Source organism: Vipera berus, assembly GCF_964194415.1.
Source record: "Vipera berus genome assembly, chromosome: 2".
NCBI classification, from domain to species: Eukaryota; Metazoa; Chordata; class Lepidosauria; order Squamata; family Viperidae; genus Vipera; species Vipera berus.
The window spans coordinates 261,572,097-261,588,089 of NC_138203.1; the positions used below are offsets into that span (position 1 = coordinate 261,572,097).

General features: G+C 43.3%; 1 protein-coding gene across 7 annotated transcripts in view; it reads right to left on the reverse strand.

Annotated features, from left to right (window-relative positions):
* The window catches only part of PXK (PX domain containing serine/threonine kinase like), a 59,682-nt gene that overhangs the window by 9,307 nt on the left and 34,382 nt on the right, over positions 1 to 15,993 (reverse strand). For 4 of the 7 annotated variants that reach the window (XM_081320043.1, XM_081320048.1, XM_081320047.1 and 1 more), the window contains 7 exons: positions 13,528 to 13,645; positions 12,987 to 13,065; positions 12,286 to 12,334; positions 10,090 to 10,167; positions 9,633 to 9,719; positions 8,023 to 8,092; positions 5,381 to 5,443 (listed from right to left, as the gene is read on the reverse strand). In XM_081320043.1, the coding sequence (XP_081176169.1) occupies positions 5,381 to 5,443; positions 8,023 to 8,092; positions 9,633 to 9,719; positions 10,090 to 10,167; positions 12,286 to 12,334; positions 12,987 to 13,065; positions 13,528 to 13,645 (544 nt within the window). Of the gene's footprint in view, positions 1 to 5,380; positions 5,444 to 7,898; positions 7,965 to 8,022; positions 8,093 to 9,632; positions 9,720 to 10,089; positions 10,168 to 12,285; positions 12,335 to 12,986; positions 13,066 to 13,527; positions 13,646 to 15,993 lie in introns of all 7 variants that reach the window. The other 3 variants (XM_081320044.1, XM_081320046.1, XR_014025431.1) reach the window with 2 other exon arrangements.

Here is a 15,993-nt window from a genome sequence, read left to right on the forward strand (position 1 = left end):
AACAAGACAAGCAAGCACTTGCTTCAAAGCTTCTGTGCTTTGGGAAATAATAAAAGCATACAGTATTTCTGAGAAGACTATCTCTACCTCTCCATTTTCTGTTATACAACTGGAGGTTTTTCAATAAGCAAAGAAAAGAAAATTTTGAAATATATATAAAATACCTTCAGTAATCATTTTCATACACTAGATAAAGGTAGTAGCAGTTTGAATTTAAACTCACCACTATGAAAATCTGGAATACTTTAGTGTAATAGATACATTTAAGCTGCTACAAAACATCAATATAGGGTTTTGGTTTTTTTGCTACAACACACTAATTATGGCAATTATTAGAAAGACAATGTAATGTGCTTCATATACCACATTAGTATTATTAATACTCGTCTTGCAAACATTTTCTAAAACAACTTTCTCTGATACGTCTATTTTGTCACTAATCCCTTCACTAAACATATCTACTAATTCTAATTCTGGATATTTTCACACCAGCATTAACTCCTCAAACCACCAGTAGCAGTTTGAAAGAATTCCACTATTGTTATTTTTATCCGTCTGAACTGAAGGAGTACAAAGGGCAAAGATGTGGGTCCTTTTGCCCCACAGAAGAAACAGGACAGAACTCAGCAATCTCCTTTAATGAAGAGAAGGGGAAATTTGAAAAAAATACCCTCTTCCCAATTTAATTCAATCACATTTGGTCTGGGCTATTGGGTGAGCAACTGATATAGATAAGCATGCTGGCCAGATTTGATAAGTTTTAGTTTTTAGTAATCTTTTTTACTGTTGTTTTTAACTTATAGTTATAGTTATAGTTTATTTGATTTATATACCGCCCTTCTCCTTGGTGGGACTCAGGGCGGTTCACAGGGCATACATAAGAAACACTATACAAAAATTAAAAAGAATTAAATCCATGCCCAATTAAAACAGAAGTACAGATTAAAAACAATTAAAAGCCCATAATCCCCCATCAGGCCAGACCAGCTAATTCGAACAGATGGGTCTTCAGGCCCCGACGGAAAGTTCGAAGGTCTGGTGCCATCCGGAGCTCCACCGGCAATTGATTCCATAAAGCCGGAGCCCCCACAGAGAAGGCCCTCCCCCTGGGGGCCACCAGTCGACATTCCCTGACTGGCGGCACCCTGAGGAGGCCCTCTCTGTGGGAACGCACAGGGCGGAGGGGAGTCGATGCCGGCAGCAGGTGGTCCCTGAGGTAACCCGGACCCATGCCATGTAGGGCCTTAAAGATCGTGACCAACACCTTGAACCTCACCCGAAAGACAACTGGTAACCAATGCAGCTCGCGGAGCAAAGGTGTAACATGGGAGTACCGGGAAACTCCCAAGACAACTCTCGCGGCCGCATTCTGTACCAGTTGGAGCCTCCGAGTGGTCTTCAAGGGAAGCCCCATGTAGAGAGCATTACAGTAGTCAAGGCGAGAGGTCACGAGCGCATGAGTGACTGTACACAGGGCATCCCGGTTCAGATAGGGCCGCAACTGGCGCACCAGGCGAACCTGGGCGAAAGCCCCCCTAGTCACGGCCACTATATGCTCTTCCAAAGTAAGCCGTGAATCTAGAAGGACTCCCAAGTTGCGAGCCCTATCCACGGGGGGTAAGAGCTCACCCCCCATAGAAAGAGATGGAACATTTGGAATGTCCCGGGATGCCGGAATGCACAGCCACTCAGTCTTGTCAGGGTTGAGCTGAAGTCTGTTCCTCCCCATCCAGACCCGAACCGCCTCCAGGCAACGGGACATCACGGCGAGGGCATCACTGGGGTGGTTTGGGGTCGAAAAGAAAAGTTGGGTATCATCGGCATACTGATGATACCCAACTCCAAAACCACGAATGATCTCACCCAGCGGTTTCATATAGATGTTGAACAGGAGAGGCGAGAGAACCGACCCCTGAGGAACTCCACAAACGAGAGACCTAGGGGCCGATCTCTGCCCCCCTGCCAACACCGACTCCGAGCGTCCCAGGAGATAGGAGGAGAACCACTGAAGAACTGTGCCTCCCACTCCCAATCCCCTGAGACGCCGCAGCAAGATACCATGGTCGATGGTATCGAAAGCCGCTGAGAGGTCTAATAGGACTAGGACAGAGGAATGTCCCCTATCCCGCGCCCTCCAGAGATCATTCACCAGAGCGACCAATGCCGTCTCCGTGCTGTACCCGGGCCTGAAACCCGATTGGTAGGGGTCCAGATAATCCGCTTCATCCAGGACCAGAGGGAGCTGATGCGCCACCACACTCTCAACAACCTTCGCAAGAAAGCGAAGGTTGGAGACTGGACGAAAGTTGTTCAAAACGGCTGGGTCCAGGGCAGGCTTCTTGAGGAGAGGTCTCACCACCGCCTCCTTCAAGACGGTGGGGAAATAACCCTCACTCAAAGAAGCAGATATAACCGCCTGGAGCCAGCCTCGTGTCCTCTCCCTAGCTGCATAAACCAGCCAGGAAGGGCACGGGTCCAACAAACATGTGGAGGAGCTCAGCCTCCCCATAATCCTGTCCACTTCATCAGGGGTCACAGAATCAAACTCTTCCCAGATAACATTGACAAGACCGCCCGTGTCCTGATCGCCTGACTCTGCCCAGCTGGAGTCCAAACCGGTCCGAATCCGAGCGATTTTATCCGACAGATGATGACTAAATTCCTCGGCACGACCTTGCAAGGGATCCTCCCTCACCTCCTGATTGAGAAGTGAGCGAGTCACCCTAAACAAGGCGGCCGGGCGATTATCTGCGGACGCGATGAGGGTGGAGAAGTAATTACACCTCGCCACCCTCATCGCTGCGAGATAAGACCTAATATAGGTTCTTAACCGCAACCGGTCGGGTTCGGATCGGCTAGACCTCCAGCAGCTCTCTAGGCCCCGTTTCCGGCGCTTCATCTCCCGGAGCTCCGCGGAAAACCATGGAGCTCGCTGGGATCTGCGCCGGGTCAGGGGCCGCAAGGGTACAACCCGGTCAAGTGCCTCAGTGGCTGCCCTTCCCCAGGCTTCCACTAAGGCATCAGCCGAGCTGTGAGCAGTGGAGGCAGGTGGGGACCCCAGCGCCGCTTGGAATCTATCAGGATCCATTAAGCGTCTGGGGCGGTACCATCTAATTGGCTCCGTACCCCCACGGCGGGGGGTGGCAAAGCGGAAGACCAGCCGCAGGAGATGATGATCGGTCCATGACAGGGGCATAATAAATGGAGAGCCCCCACCTAGATCATCCAACCACCGTCTAGATAAAAAAATCAGGTCAAGGGTGTGGCCTCCCTCATGAGTTGGCTCTGAAATTACTTGCGTCAGGTCCATGGCCGCCATGGAAGCCATGAACTCCCGAGCTAGCTCAGATGAACCTCCCAGGGATGGTAGATTGAAGTCTCCCAAAACTATAAGTTTGGGAAACTCAACCACCAAACCCGAGAGGATATCGAGCAGCTCGGGCAGGGCTGCCGCTGTGAGACTAGGCGAAATGTACACCAGCAGCAAGCCCAACTGCGCCCCAGGACCAAATCTCATGAAGAGAGACTCACACCCGACTATCTGAGAAACGGTGGCCTCCCGCGGACATAAGGTCTCCCTAATGGTAACCGCCACTCCCCCACCCCTACCTTGAGCTCGTGGCCGGTGTAGCACCCGGAAACCTGGTGGGCAGAGGTCAACCAAAGGGACCCCACCCTCTGGGCCCAACCAAGTCTCCGTGATGCAAGCCAGGTCCGCATGCTCACCCTCAACTAAATCCCTAACGAGGGGAGCTTTATTAACCACGGACCTGGCATTCAGGTACACCAGCCGGAGCTCAGGAGGCTGCACATCCCCGCTCCCGGGACCTCGGGGAAGAACCAGAGGGTCGGAGCGCCTCACCGCTTGAAGACAGCGGAGACGGCCCTCCCGGTAACGATATGGCCCCCTGTCTATCCGCCTGCTGCCTTTCCCCGTCGTGGGAATTGGTAGTCCCACGACCCGCTCAAGAGCCCCAGATGTAACCACAACCCGCTCCCCCCGAACGCCGTCAGACCCAGGCCTGGCCTGCAACAAAGTTGTTTGGCTACCCCCCACCGCCAGGCAACCACTACCCCCCACCCCCCTCCCCAACCCCCTAAAAAATTTAGCTAAAAAATTAACCAGGGGCCTCTTATTAGGTTTATATCGAGAGCCCCTGGCCTTTCCCGGCCATCTCTCAGGGTCCCAACAATTGGTCCCAACAAATCCCAACTTGCTCCACCCCGCCCTCACCCCCAAGTTCTCTATCCAGTAGGCAGACATATAAATTGAATAAATGAATAAAACCATCCAATATTTCCTTTACAGGCCCTGGCATTCATATGCTGGGAAGAGGTTTAAGACAGGTGTTCTGTCTACTTTGCAACAATTTTAGCTACATTTGAATTTAAAACAAATAGCTCAGCCACCCAAAGTTGCTATTGTGAAAACACAAAGGTCTACAACTGCTTTAAAGGGACCTAGAATCTTTGTAGATTCCTCGTTACTGCAAGATGCATAACTGCTCTTTTACACCTATATAAGAAATAACCCCTTTAGTCTTTGCTACTTTAAAAAAAAAAACAACTTCCTGGCAATAGCTGAAATAGCACATACAATTCAATAGCATCTCACACAGTCTGTGAGATACCAAAGGATGAAAACCATATTTTTACTCAGATACACTTGTGTTCTATACAGGTGTAGAATCTTTAAAGAGCCTCAAACATCTTTTGTACTTCTTGAAACTCTTCTATGTAACAGCTCAGAACTCTGAGCCTCATATTACAAAGGAAGAACAAAAGGTGGCTTACTAAAGCTGCCTTATGGCACAGACAAGCTTTTCTGATTTATAGTTCAATCTCTCAATCACTACACTTGCAACTACTGAACTAGAACCTGCTATTGCCACTGCGGGAAAAAGCAGCTTCAAACTCCCTGGATCCTTTTGCTAGAAACCAACTGCCCAAGTTTCTAGATTTATTTCTTTTCCATGTTGTTCTTCTGTTGACATGCCAAACAACGGGTGTGTGTACTGTTGAAACTCAGGGAATAAATTATTAGTCTTATTGCACACAAAAGACAAAACCAGAGCATCCAGGTGGAGTCTAGGTGGCACTACGTGTTACTCATTTTGATCGACCCAGTTTGACACATATGGATTCTTTTTAAAACTTACAAGGGAAACAGATTAGGTTAATACAAAGTATGCAGCAAGAACACTTCAAAAAATAAATGGATGTACTAGAACATGGAAATATTTCCCTTCATTATGAGAGAGAGAAAAAACCCCTTTTTATTTAGTTTCATTTTTACAGCCAACGCGATTTCATGACCCATGAAGGACAAGGTAGCACATTAGAAGTTAGATGAGCATGCAGGATACATTCTTCAACTCACCTGCTGTAGGAGGAGGAACAGGAGAGGAAGGTGATGTTAGAGGGGAACTTGTCCCAGACCCTGCTGGATAAGAAATATTCATAATTAGCATGAAGGTAATTTCAGTTTCAACATCTATTTTTTTAGTGAGAGTCTTCCAAACTAAAGAGCATCTCCCAAAGTAGTAATATAAAAGGGGCTTCGGGGCCAAACTATACATACGTATAGAGTCATTTGCTGAATTTATATACCGCTAAAATCAGAAATAGTTTCTCCCTTGATGCTCTTGTAAATTGGGTCAATCCAGGTCACAGGAGATTGCTTTGCAAGGTATGATAAGATTCTGCAGCTGGCTTGCAAGAAGAAGGGGGCTCTTTCTCAAAAAACAAAAAGTTAAATCAGCCTTGAGTCCTTGGTATGCAGAAAGATGCTCAGAAGGAATCCTCCGTAAAACCTTCATAACATTTAGCTCATTGTTATGCAGAGTGTACTTTAGTCGGGCAAGATTCCTGTCTATAGGTGAACAGCAGCAATAAAGAAACTATTCTGTGCAATTCATCCTATCATTCTTGGTTCCTTGCAGGACATTAGTACTGTTGTTATATGTTCCCAACACTAGGAATCTGTTGATATACTGTGGGCCAGTTGTAATTTCTGAGTCCCACGTATTGCTAACACTGCAATACTTTATCTGGCTAGTAGCAAGATAAGTACTCCTACACCATATAAGACCCCAAATGACACACCAGCTGAAGCTGGGCATGGGCCCTTCTAGTTATGGACTCTAATTGCTGTTTCATTAAGACCTGTGAATCCAGGAAGATCCTAAACTGCTAATCGTCTCCTTCATAGGTAGTGCCTGTTTGTCCAAAGGGGGTAAAAAAAACAGTGCTCCACAAATAGTAATTTTGCCTAGCTTTAGCTTGTTCTCTCCATCCAGACCTACATAGACTCCAAGCTCTGTACAAGAACATCAATAGCATCTTCCCTCCAGCCTGAAGGGGGCATCAGTATACTCAAGATAGCACTCCAGTCAGTTGACCGGCCCCAACAATTTCATACAGATGTTAAAAGGCAGATGAAAGAGGATTGACCTCTACTGCATCCCATACAATAAAGCACACTGGGCTGACTTCTCAACCTCCACCACACCAAATTTAAACTACACATTGAAGAAGGAACATAAACACTGCAGAAACGTGCCTCCAATCCAAGATCTTCAATTCCCAGTCCCAGTAGGGAATTTTAAGTCTGCTAATAGCTTTGTCTCTTACAAAGGGACACTGACAACCTCCAGGATCCAGGCGTTACGTCTCCATGCATTTCTGGAAGCAGCCACAATGGGCAGGGATCCAGGATACAATTGGCAATTGTTTATTTATTTAGCATATAGTGATGGTACTTTAACCAGGAGACTACAATGTTAGTATAGAGTAGTTGTTTGGTTGTCTATGATTGCTAGTCCATTTGGTTCATGATCTCTCATGCTATCCAGGGTGGACCACAGGGGGCGAATTAGCTCTGCACTCAGAATGGTTAACAGCATTCTGAAGGGTTTTCTCTCAACTGATGTCACCTCACGTTTGGCTGTCACATTTGGACAGGTCCAGCACTGGTTGGGTTTGTACTCCGGCACAAAGCACGTAGATCAGAGGTCCCCAACCTTTCTGGGCTCAAGGACTGGAAGGAAGGAGAGCAGCTTCAATACTGGTGTGCATGCACAAACAGGCCCCATGCTAGCATTCCCGTTCATTCCCATGCACATGCGCAAATAGGGCCATGGGCGCTAGCGCGAGTGGGGGGAAATGCACGCCCACGTATGTGCACACCAGCCAGCCATTTCTGCTGCCCGCTGGCTAAGAGCCCACGGTCCCGGGCCACAGACCATAGGTTGAGGACCCCTGATGTAGATAGTATCCTATTCCAGGGGTAGGCAACCTTGGCTCTTTTATGACTCATGGACTTCAACTCCCAGAATTCCTGAACCAGCATGGCTCCGCTTGGAAACCTCTCCCTTTTCCCTCAGCATGGCTGGCTCAGGAATTCTGGGAGTTGAAGTCCACGAGTCATAAAAGAGTCAAGGTTGCCTACCCGTCCTATTCATATCTTCACAATTCATATTTTTAGAGACCAAAAGGAACCCCCAATAATATAGTTGCCACCAAAGATTCTGCCCTCTAGCTGAGACCGGAAATGTGATCGCTAATACATGTTTATGGTAGCTGCTTTTCCTCTACCCTGACTTACAGCAGCTTAGCTCTTGGCCTCAAAGAGGTAAATTGCCCAAATCAGATGTTATGAATGGAGATTAGCAATCGCATGTACACACACCAGTATTCAAACCATTAGAAGTGAGGGGCACAATCTAAATTTAATAATTGATCAAGCACATCCCAGACAGAGCATAGCTGCCATGGGAACTAGTGGAGGAGATGGCGCTCCTTTGGGAAGGTGGCAGTGGTAAGTAAGCCCTGCTCTTTATTTTCATAATAAGAAAGACTAAACACTATGAATTCCTAAATATTGCAGCTATCCTTACGAAGAAAGCTTCTCCAGTCCATGGCCTGAACCACAGGCAAAACCCCTGAGAGATCACAGGCTATCCCTAGGACAAAAAAGAACCCGTCAGTGCCATGCATCACAGGAAAACCATACTCAGTTACCTGAATTGTTTGAGTTGCTATATTTTATCAACTGTTCTTCTCCATTCTCAAAGGCTGAGCGCTTAGATTTCTTCAAACAGCAGAAAGAAAAGAAAAACTCGTTAGCTTCCATTTGCTTGGTAAATTGCTGTTCATACACCAGGTTGCCACTGGACAAGGTTTTATTACACAACTCCCTTTTCTGCCAAGAACTTTCCTAAGAATGATAATTAAACTATCTTCCACTTGTGGCCCTTTCTTGCTTCCTGCCCATTTTTTTTCCTGATTGTTATTTACCAGAAAGAAAAGTATGACAGGGAAGTCATACTGGAGGCTAAAACATACAAGGAACGGTTGCTGGAATTGGGTATGTCTAGTTTAATGAAGAGAAGGACTAGAGGGGACATGATAGCAGTGTTCTAGTATCTCAGGGGCTGCCACAGAGCAGAGGGAGTCAAGCTATTCTCCAAAGCACCTGAAGGCAGGACAAGAAGCAATGGAAGGAAACTAATCAAGGAGAGAAGCAACCTAGATCTAAGGAGAAACTTCCTGACAGTTAGAACAATTAACCAGTGGAACAACCTGCCTCCAGAAGTGGTGAATGCTCCAACACTGGAAGTTTTTAAGAAGAGACTGGCCAGCCATTTGTCTGAAATGGTATAGGGTTTCCTGCCTGAGCAGGGGGTTGGATTAGATGACCTCCAAGGTCCCTTCCAACATCATTTTTTTTTATTATTATTATTATTATTATTATTATTATTATTATTATTATTATTATTATTATTATTATTATTATTATTATTATTATAGATTTGCCTTTTGATTGGTAGCACTAGCAATGAGAACCATCCTTGATTTCAACCTGGCATTCCATTCCATTCCATCCCATTTTACTTAATTTTAACTCAGTTAGCATTTACTGTACAATTAAGTATGGTTTGCAGACTATGAATAGTAAATGGACCCCAAAGTTTAACTGCAGTTGCAGATCATCAGTATTAAAGCTGTGTTAAAACTTCAGAGTCCGAGCCTTCTCATATCATTACATTTGATAACTGACAACTGTTTCCTCATGCAGATAACATGGAAAAGGGACAGATGTCATGGGCAGAAAATTTCCCGCAACTGCAGATTTTTTCATGGAAAACTCTTTATAGGAGTACCAATTTGGCTCAGAATAATGTGGTATAAGATAAGATAAGATAAGATAATCTTTATTGTCATTTTTATGCCATATTAACAGATGACTAATATGAACTGAGAGCTGCCATTTCAGGATATAAATGCCTTTTCTTTTTGGTGAGAATTTCTACACACACAAAAATCAAAATATAACTTTATCTCAAGAAAACCATACAGGTGACATAAGATTATTGCAAATCAATGAGAAACGGCAGTATCTAAATATCTAAATCCCAGGTTATCACAAAAAACCTATATGCTTTTTCTCAGTAGATATTGGAAGAAAAGAAATTCGCTTTCCAAATTTCCTACAATACTTCAAATTCTTTCAGGGAAGAGTTGACATAGCAGGGCTATGTCAGGATTGTTTAAATATTTGTTAAGAAAATGTCATTGGAAAAACTGGTTGGAAATATGTTGCATTTATTTTAATTTGGGCATGGGCTTACTTTCCGTGCCAAGATTTTCCTCCTTTTTTTCTCTTCTTCTGAACCATGATGTGATTGAGCTCTTGTCAATCTTCTGTGCTGATGAATCTTTCAGTGGAAAAAGGAAAACATGGACTTAGGACAAAGCATGCTACATTTTAAATGCAGAAATCCCTAATATCTTCTTAAATCTCCTTTGGTACATTTATTTATTGCTTCGTTTGTTCATTTATCTATTAAATTCCTAAGCTGCTCATCCTGTCACTTTTCTTCCTAAAATGGCTTTTCTTTCTTTTAATCAAATAGCTGAGTCCTCAAGAACAGTCGTTTAATGCTGCTGTCATTATTTCATTAAGCAGAGGACAGGCCTCTCCATAAAAATACAGACACTCATATTTACATATTAATTGCTATGCTTCTCATTACAGCATATTACAAATGTTAATCAGGGGAGCATAGAATAAAGTTTATAAGTTACCAGTTTCTGTTCTTCTACTAGTCTCTTCTCTGTACATTCTTTGGCAATCCTTAAAGTTTCTTTTAACTTGGCTGGAATCTGATAGAGAGAAAAGTTTTCAAAATTACAATCATAGAAACTGACACCCATATGGAAATTTTCATGTTAATTAATAGTCAAATGAAGCCCTGTAGCAAAAAGAGCAAATCCTCCTATTTATCCTAATTAATATAATGCACAGCAGGATTTTCTCTCCACAAAGAATGGAGAAACAAGATCAGAAGCAGAAGTGCTAAATATGGGAGTGCTGAAAATATTTACTGAGGTAAACAGAAGAATCAGTTGTTTATTAATGAGTCCAAAAATAGTAACTTTTGCTGTGAGTAAAGTTAACATTTATTCCATTCTATTCCTCCTGTCTTACTTGAACCATGCTATGTGAAACTCTCAATTAACTGAAGTCACAATGAATACCAGAGTTTAATATTTTGGACCATCTCGTGATGCTCATGCCTTGTAAAATGCTTTAATGCAACTTGGAATGTAAGCAAAGTGAATTGTAAAGGGCATGAATTATCATATGAAAGAGTGGGGAGAAAAAGATATGTTGGGTCTCTTCTGTGATGGTAAAAGAGGGGTAAAATAGATCTGAATGAAATCTTGTGTTGTATAGTTGATGAATTCATGCAAGAAAGTAAAAGTGTAGGTTTAATTAAAAATAAATAGGTAATATGTATGTTAGAACATAGGAACCACCAAGATGTGGTAGGAAATCAGAAAGATGATATACCATGTTATACTCTAGTGAGGAATATAACGGAAGAACCAGATATGAGCTTTAAAAAAATGTGCATCATTGTAGACAAATATGATCCCACTGCGGTGGGAAGATAACAGTGTTCCGTGCACCTTTGGCGTCTAGTCATGCCGGCCACATGACCACGGAGACGTCCTCGGACAAGTGCTGGCTCTTCGGCCTTGAAACGGAGATGAGCACCGGCCCCTAGAGTCGGAAACGACTAGCACACATGTGCGGGGGAACCTTTACCTTTACCTTTTATGATCCAAGGAAAAAGCTTTTCATTCATTCTGACATGAATGAATGTGTGAAAGTGAGTATTTATACTCTGCCTTCATTACCTTCACAAATAACTCAAGGCAGCGAACATATCCAGCACACCTTCCTCTTCCTATTTTCCTCACAACAACAACCCTGTGAGGTGGGTTGGGCTAGGAGAGAGTGACTGGCCCAGTCATCCAGCTGGCTTCCATGGCTAAGGCAGGACTTGAACTCAGAGTCTCCGGTTTTCTAGCCTTGTGCCTTAACCACTAGACAAACTGGCTCTCTGAGGCAGTTTCTATGAAATGAGTGAAAAAATATTACTATAGTCTGTTTAGAAACTCCAAACTGAAAGAAAGGAATGATTTAGAATAAAATTTGTTTGTTCTGAATACATGGCAGACTTAGAAGACACCAGTGTGATGAGAAGTTTTGTGGGACACATTATTCATTTTTTGATAGCGTTAACAGCAGGCTTTAGGAAACACATGGAAAAAAGGAAACCAGTGAAAAAAAGTGAAAGCAGAAAAACTGCAGGAAATGAAAGTACAAGTCTTGTATGAAAAAGTAGTAGGAGATAAATTTCTCCCCCAACAGAATAAATGGAAAGAGGGCATGGAAATTTCATGGGACAAAAATGATAATATTTTTTTTACAGAATGTGATAGAAGGTGTGAAGTTTTATACTAGGAAATATACAAAATGATGTGGAATGGAATGACAAAGTGGGAGAAATTGATGAGAAAAGTGCCCGTAAGTGTAAAATGGAGAAAGAGGAAATTACATTATATAAAGTGTACAAGGAGAAAAATATAGTTTTAAAGAATGTTGTCAAAGGACAGCTTAAATTAAAACAGAGAAAGAGGTAGAATGATTTTTATGGAAGTAAAAAATTGTTGGAGAAATGAAAGAAAAATATATAGTAACTAGGGTAGGATTAAGTCAGTTTAGCAGTATAGAATTACTCAGATCCTGAGATGACCAAAATCTGGAGCTGCTTTGAAGCAGATGCAGAATCCTAATGTGGAAGTGACCTAAAATGACATAACGATCTAGAACAATTGGTGGAGGTAGCAATGAGCTAATAATCGTATGTTGTGTGAAGCATTGCTAGACTAAAACATATTCCCAAACCAAATAATATCATTCAATTGTACCTTAAACTGTGCTTTTTCTGAATTTGTTAGAAGAACATCACTGAATAACCTAACGGAAATTAAAAAAAAACAACAGTCACCTGGAAGAAAGCATAACCATCCTACAATTGCACTTGGACTTAAATTGCTTCTTTTAAACAAACTTACTGGACATGTAGGTACATGATTTTGTTAAACCATCTGGGTTTAACCAACAGCTTCAAGCAAAGTCTACACAGGTAGTCCTTGACTTATAACCATTTTTTTAGTGACTGTTCGAACTTACAATGCCTTTGAAAGAGACATAGGATTGATTTTCACATTTACAACTGTTGCAGCTTCCTTGTAGTCAGGTGATCAAAATTTGAAGCTTAGCAACTGGCATGTATTTATGACAGTTATGCTGTCCCGGCATCGTGCAATCACCATTTGTAACCTCCCTAGCAGCTTCTGACAAGCAAAGTCAATGGGGAAAGCCAGATCCACTTAACAACCAAATGATCCACTTAGCAACTGCAATGATACGCTGAACAACTGTGGGAAAAAATGTAGTAGAATGGGGCAAAATTCACCTAATAACTGCCTTGCTTAGCAACATAAATTTTGGGCCCAATTGTGGTCGTAAGTTGAGGACTTCTTCTATTCTGTTTAGGTTTCTGCTTCATTCTTCTTCAAATCATTTCTCAATATCTGTGTGTTCTACTTCATTACTAGAGACTTACGGCATTTGTAGCAGCCTGGAGACACTTGGCATACCGTTCTTCATGGCCTCAGGAGAAATAATAGATTCTAAAACAGTCACTAGAAAGAGAAGAGGAGGAGGAAAACAGAGATTCTAATACAAAGTTGGACATAATGCACCATTCACATATATAGGCCTTACAGTACCTTTTTAAAATCAGATTATGAACTCGGCACAGAGGCTTTATTGACTTTTAAATTAGCAAAAGATAAACTTAATTGTATACTGATTCAGGCTACAATCACATAGTGGGAGGGAACCGGGGGCAACAGATTAAGAATTTCCCCCACACATCTCCTACCACCAGCCCAAAGATTTAGCTTTTCATTGCAGAGAAATATCCACGTAGCCTATACCTTCCTGCATACAATGCATGGGGTGTTCCCTTGATGATTCTATCAGGAGATGATTCTATTTTCTCATCTGCTTTGGCTTATATCTTAGTCTTAACATAAACTTACATGAATAATTCAGGTTTCTGTTTAAAATAAGATGAACACTGATCCACGTTATTCACTGACCTACAGACATGGATGGTGCAGGAGGGAAGCTGTCCACTGGAATAGAATCTGGGGGTCTCCCGTATGTCATTTCATATAGCAAATGTCCAAAGCAGTGTACATCTATAGCTTCTAAAGTCTAGAAGAATGAAAACAAAATAAACTTGCTAGAATAATTTGATAATAATCAACATTATTATCATGCCCCTATTCTCAGTTTGGATGAGTGATGCAAAGCATTTAAGACACCATTAGGTGTGGGGGGCGGAAATTTAAAGTATAAATGACAGCCATCAATACACATGGACTTATCTAGAACAAAATCCTACTAAAATGGAGATTGAAGATATTTGTGACACATCTTTTTTCTAGTCCCATCCCTGGAGAATGCTTGATGAAAACACAAGAGATGGCCCCCATGGGAGACAACTCCGTATTTTGGAATTTTGTATTTATTTCAATATCGCCTGCTTCAGCAGATTTTTAGGTAGCTTACAAAATCCAATCTCCTACCAAACAAGTAAATCCTACAAAAATAGTCTATTCCTATAGGCAGTTGGTATTTATGATCAACTGACATGAATTTTAATTTATTAAAAAAATATCCTTTTTGTATCCTGTTATTGCATTTTAATTACTTAATTTATGTTATCATTATAATTTTAACTCTTAAAATATATTGTTAGCTCCTTGGAACACCCTTTCTGATGGACTACCATAATTATAAATTGAATAAACAGATCTTTGGAGTAGTCAGTAGTAGAATTATACTATAATATAAGAAGGATCATGTATGTTTAGGATAGCGGCTCCCAACCTTTTCTTTACCCCGCACCCCTAGAACACTTCTGATATATTCTTGCACCCCTTACAAAAGTTCAAAATAATGGCAACAAATTATGCATATAACTATAATTTTGAGAACCCAAGTTTTCATAGCCCCTGGAATATCATTTCGCACCCCTGGTTGGGAACCCCTGGTTTAGGAGATTCTGCTGGCTCTTAAGAAACCCAAACAAAATAATTCTTAAGCATTTTTACACCATTTGTTCAACAGCCTTTTAATTAAAAATATGAAGTCCAAGGCAAGGTATCTTGAAGAGCTCTCACACAAAAATAGGTGATTTTAGGAATAGCATTATAACAGTGCAAGAAAGCCTTTTCTAGTTACTTTTTTTTAAAAAAAATTATTTATTTATTTATTTATTTAGTTACATTTATATACCGCCCTATTCCCTGAGGACTCAGGGCAGTTTACAGGAAATTAAAAATCCAAAATACAAAAGTTAAGAACCAAATTAAAAAATATTAAATTGACCCTGTACTCAATTAAAAAGAACCCCAATTAAAAATTTCTCCTCAGTCTGGGCCCGAGAGCTCGAAGAGCCAGGTCTTCAGGCCCCGGCGGAATGATCGGAGGTCGGGGGCAGTTCTCAGTTCCACCGGCAGCTGGTTCCAGAGGGCAGGCGCTCCCACCGAGAAGGCCCTATCCCTGGGTGTCACCCGCCGGCAATCTCTTACCGGCGGGACCCTGAGCAGACCCTCCCTGTGGGAGCGCACTGGGCGAAGGGCGTTTGATGCTGGCAGCAGGTGTTCCCTCAGATATCCCAGACCCAGGCCATGTAGGGCTTTATAGGTGATAACCAGCACCTTGAATTTCACCCGGAGGGCAACCGGAAGCCAATGCAGCTCACGGAGTAGAGGTGTTACATGGGAGTATCGGGAAACCCCCATTACAACTCGCGCGGCCGCATTCTGCACCAATTGAAGCCTCCGAGTGGTCTTCAAGGGCAGCCCCATGTAGAGAGCGTTACAGTAGTCCAAACGGGAGGTCACAAGCGCGTGAGTAACTGTGCGTAGGGCGTCTCGGTCCAGATAGGGACGCAACTGGCGCACCAGGCGAACCTGAGCAAAAGCCCCCCTGGTCACGGCTCCTATATGGTCTTCGAAATTGAGCCGTGAATCCAGGAGGACGCCCAAGTTGCGAGCCCTATCGACGGGGGGTAATACCTCACCCCCCATCATTAAGGATGGGATAACTTGGTTAACCCGAGATGCCGATATGCACAGCCACTCAGTCTTGGCGGGATTGAGACGAAGCCTGTTTCTCCCCATCCAGACCTGAACCGCCTCCAGGCACCGGGACATCACGGAGAGGGCATCACTGGGTTGGTTCGGGGTGGAAAGAAAAAGTTGGGTATCATCAGCGTACTGATGATACCCCACCCCAAAACCACGAATGATCTCGCCCAGCGGCTTCATATAGATGTTGAACAGGAGAGGCGAGAGCACCGACCCCTGAGGAACTCCACAAATGAGAGACCTCGGGGCGGATCTCTGCCCTCCTGTCAACACCGACTGCGAGCGGCCCTGGAGGTAGGAGAACCACCGTAGAACGGTGCCTCCCACTCCCAGCCCCCTGAGACGCCGCAGTAGGATACCATGGTCGATGGTATCGAACGCCGCTGAGAGATCTAATAGGACCAG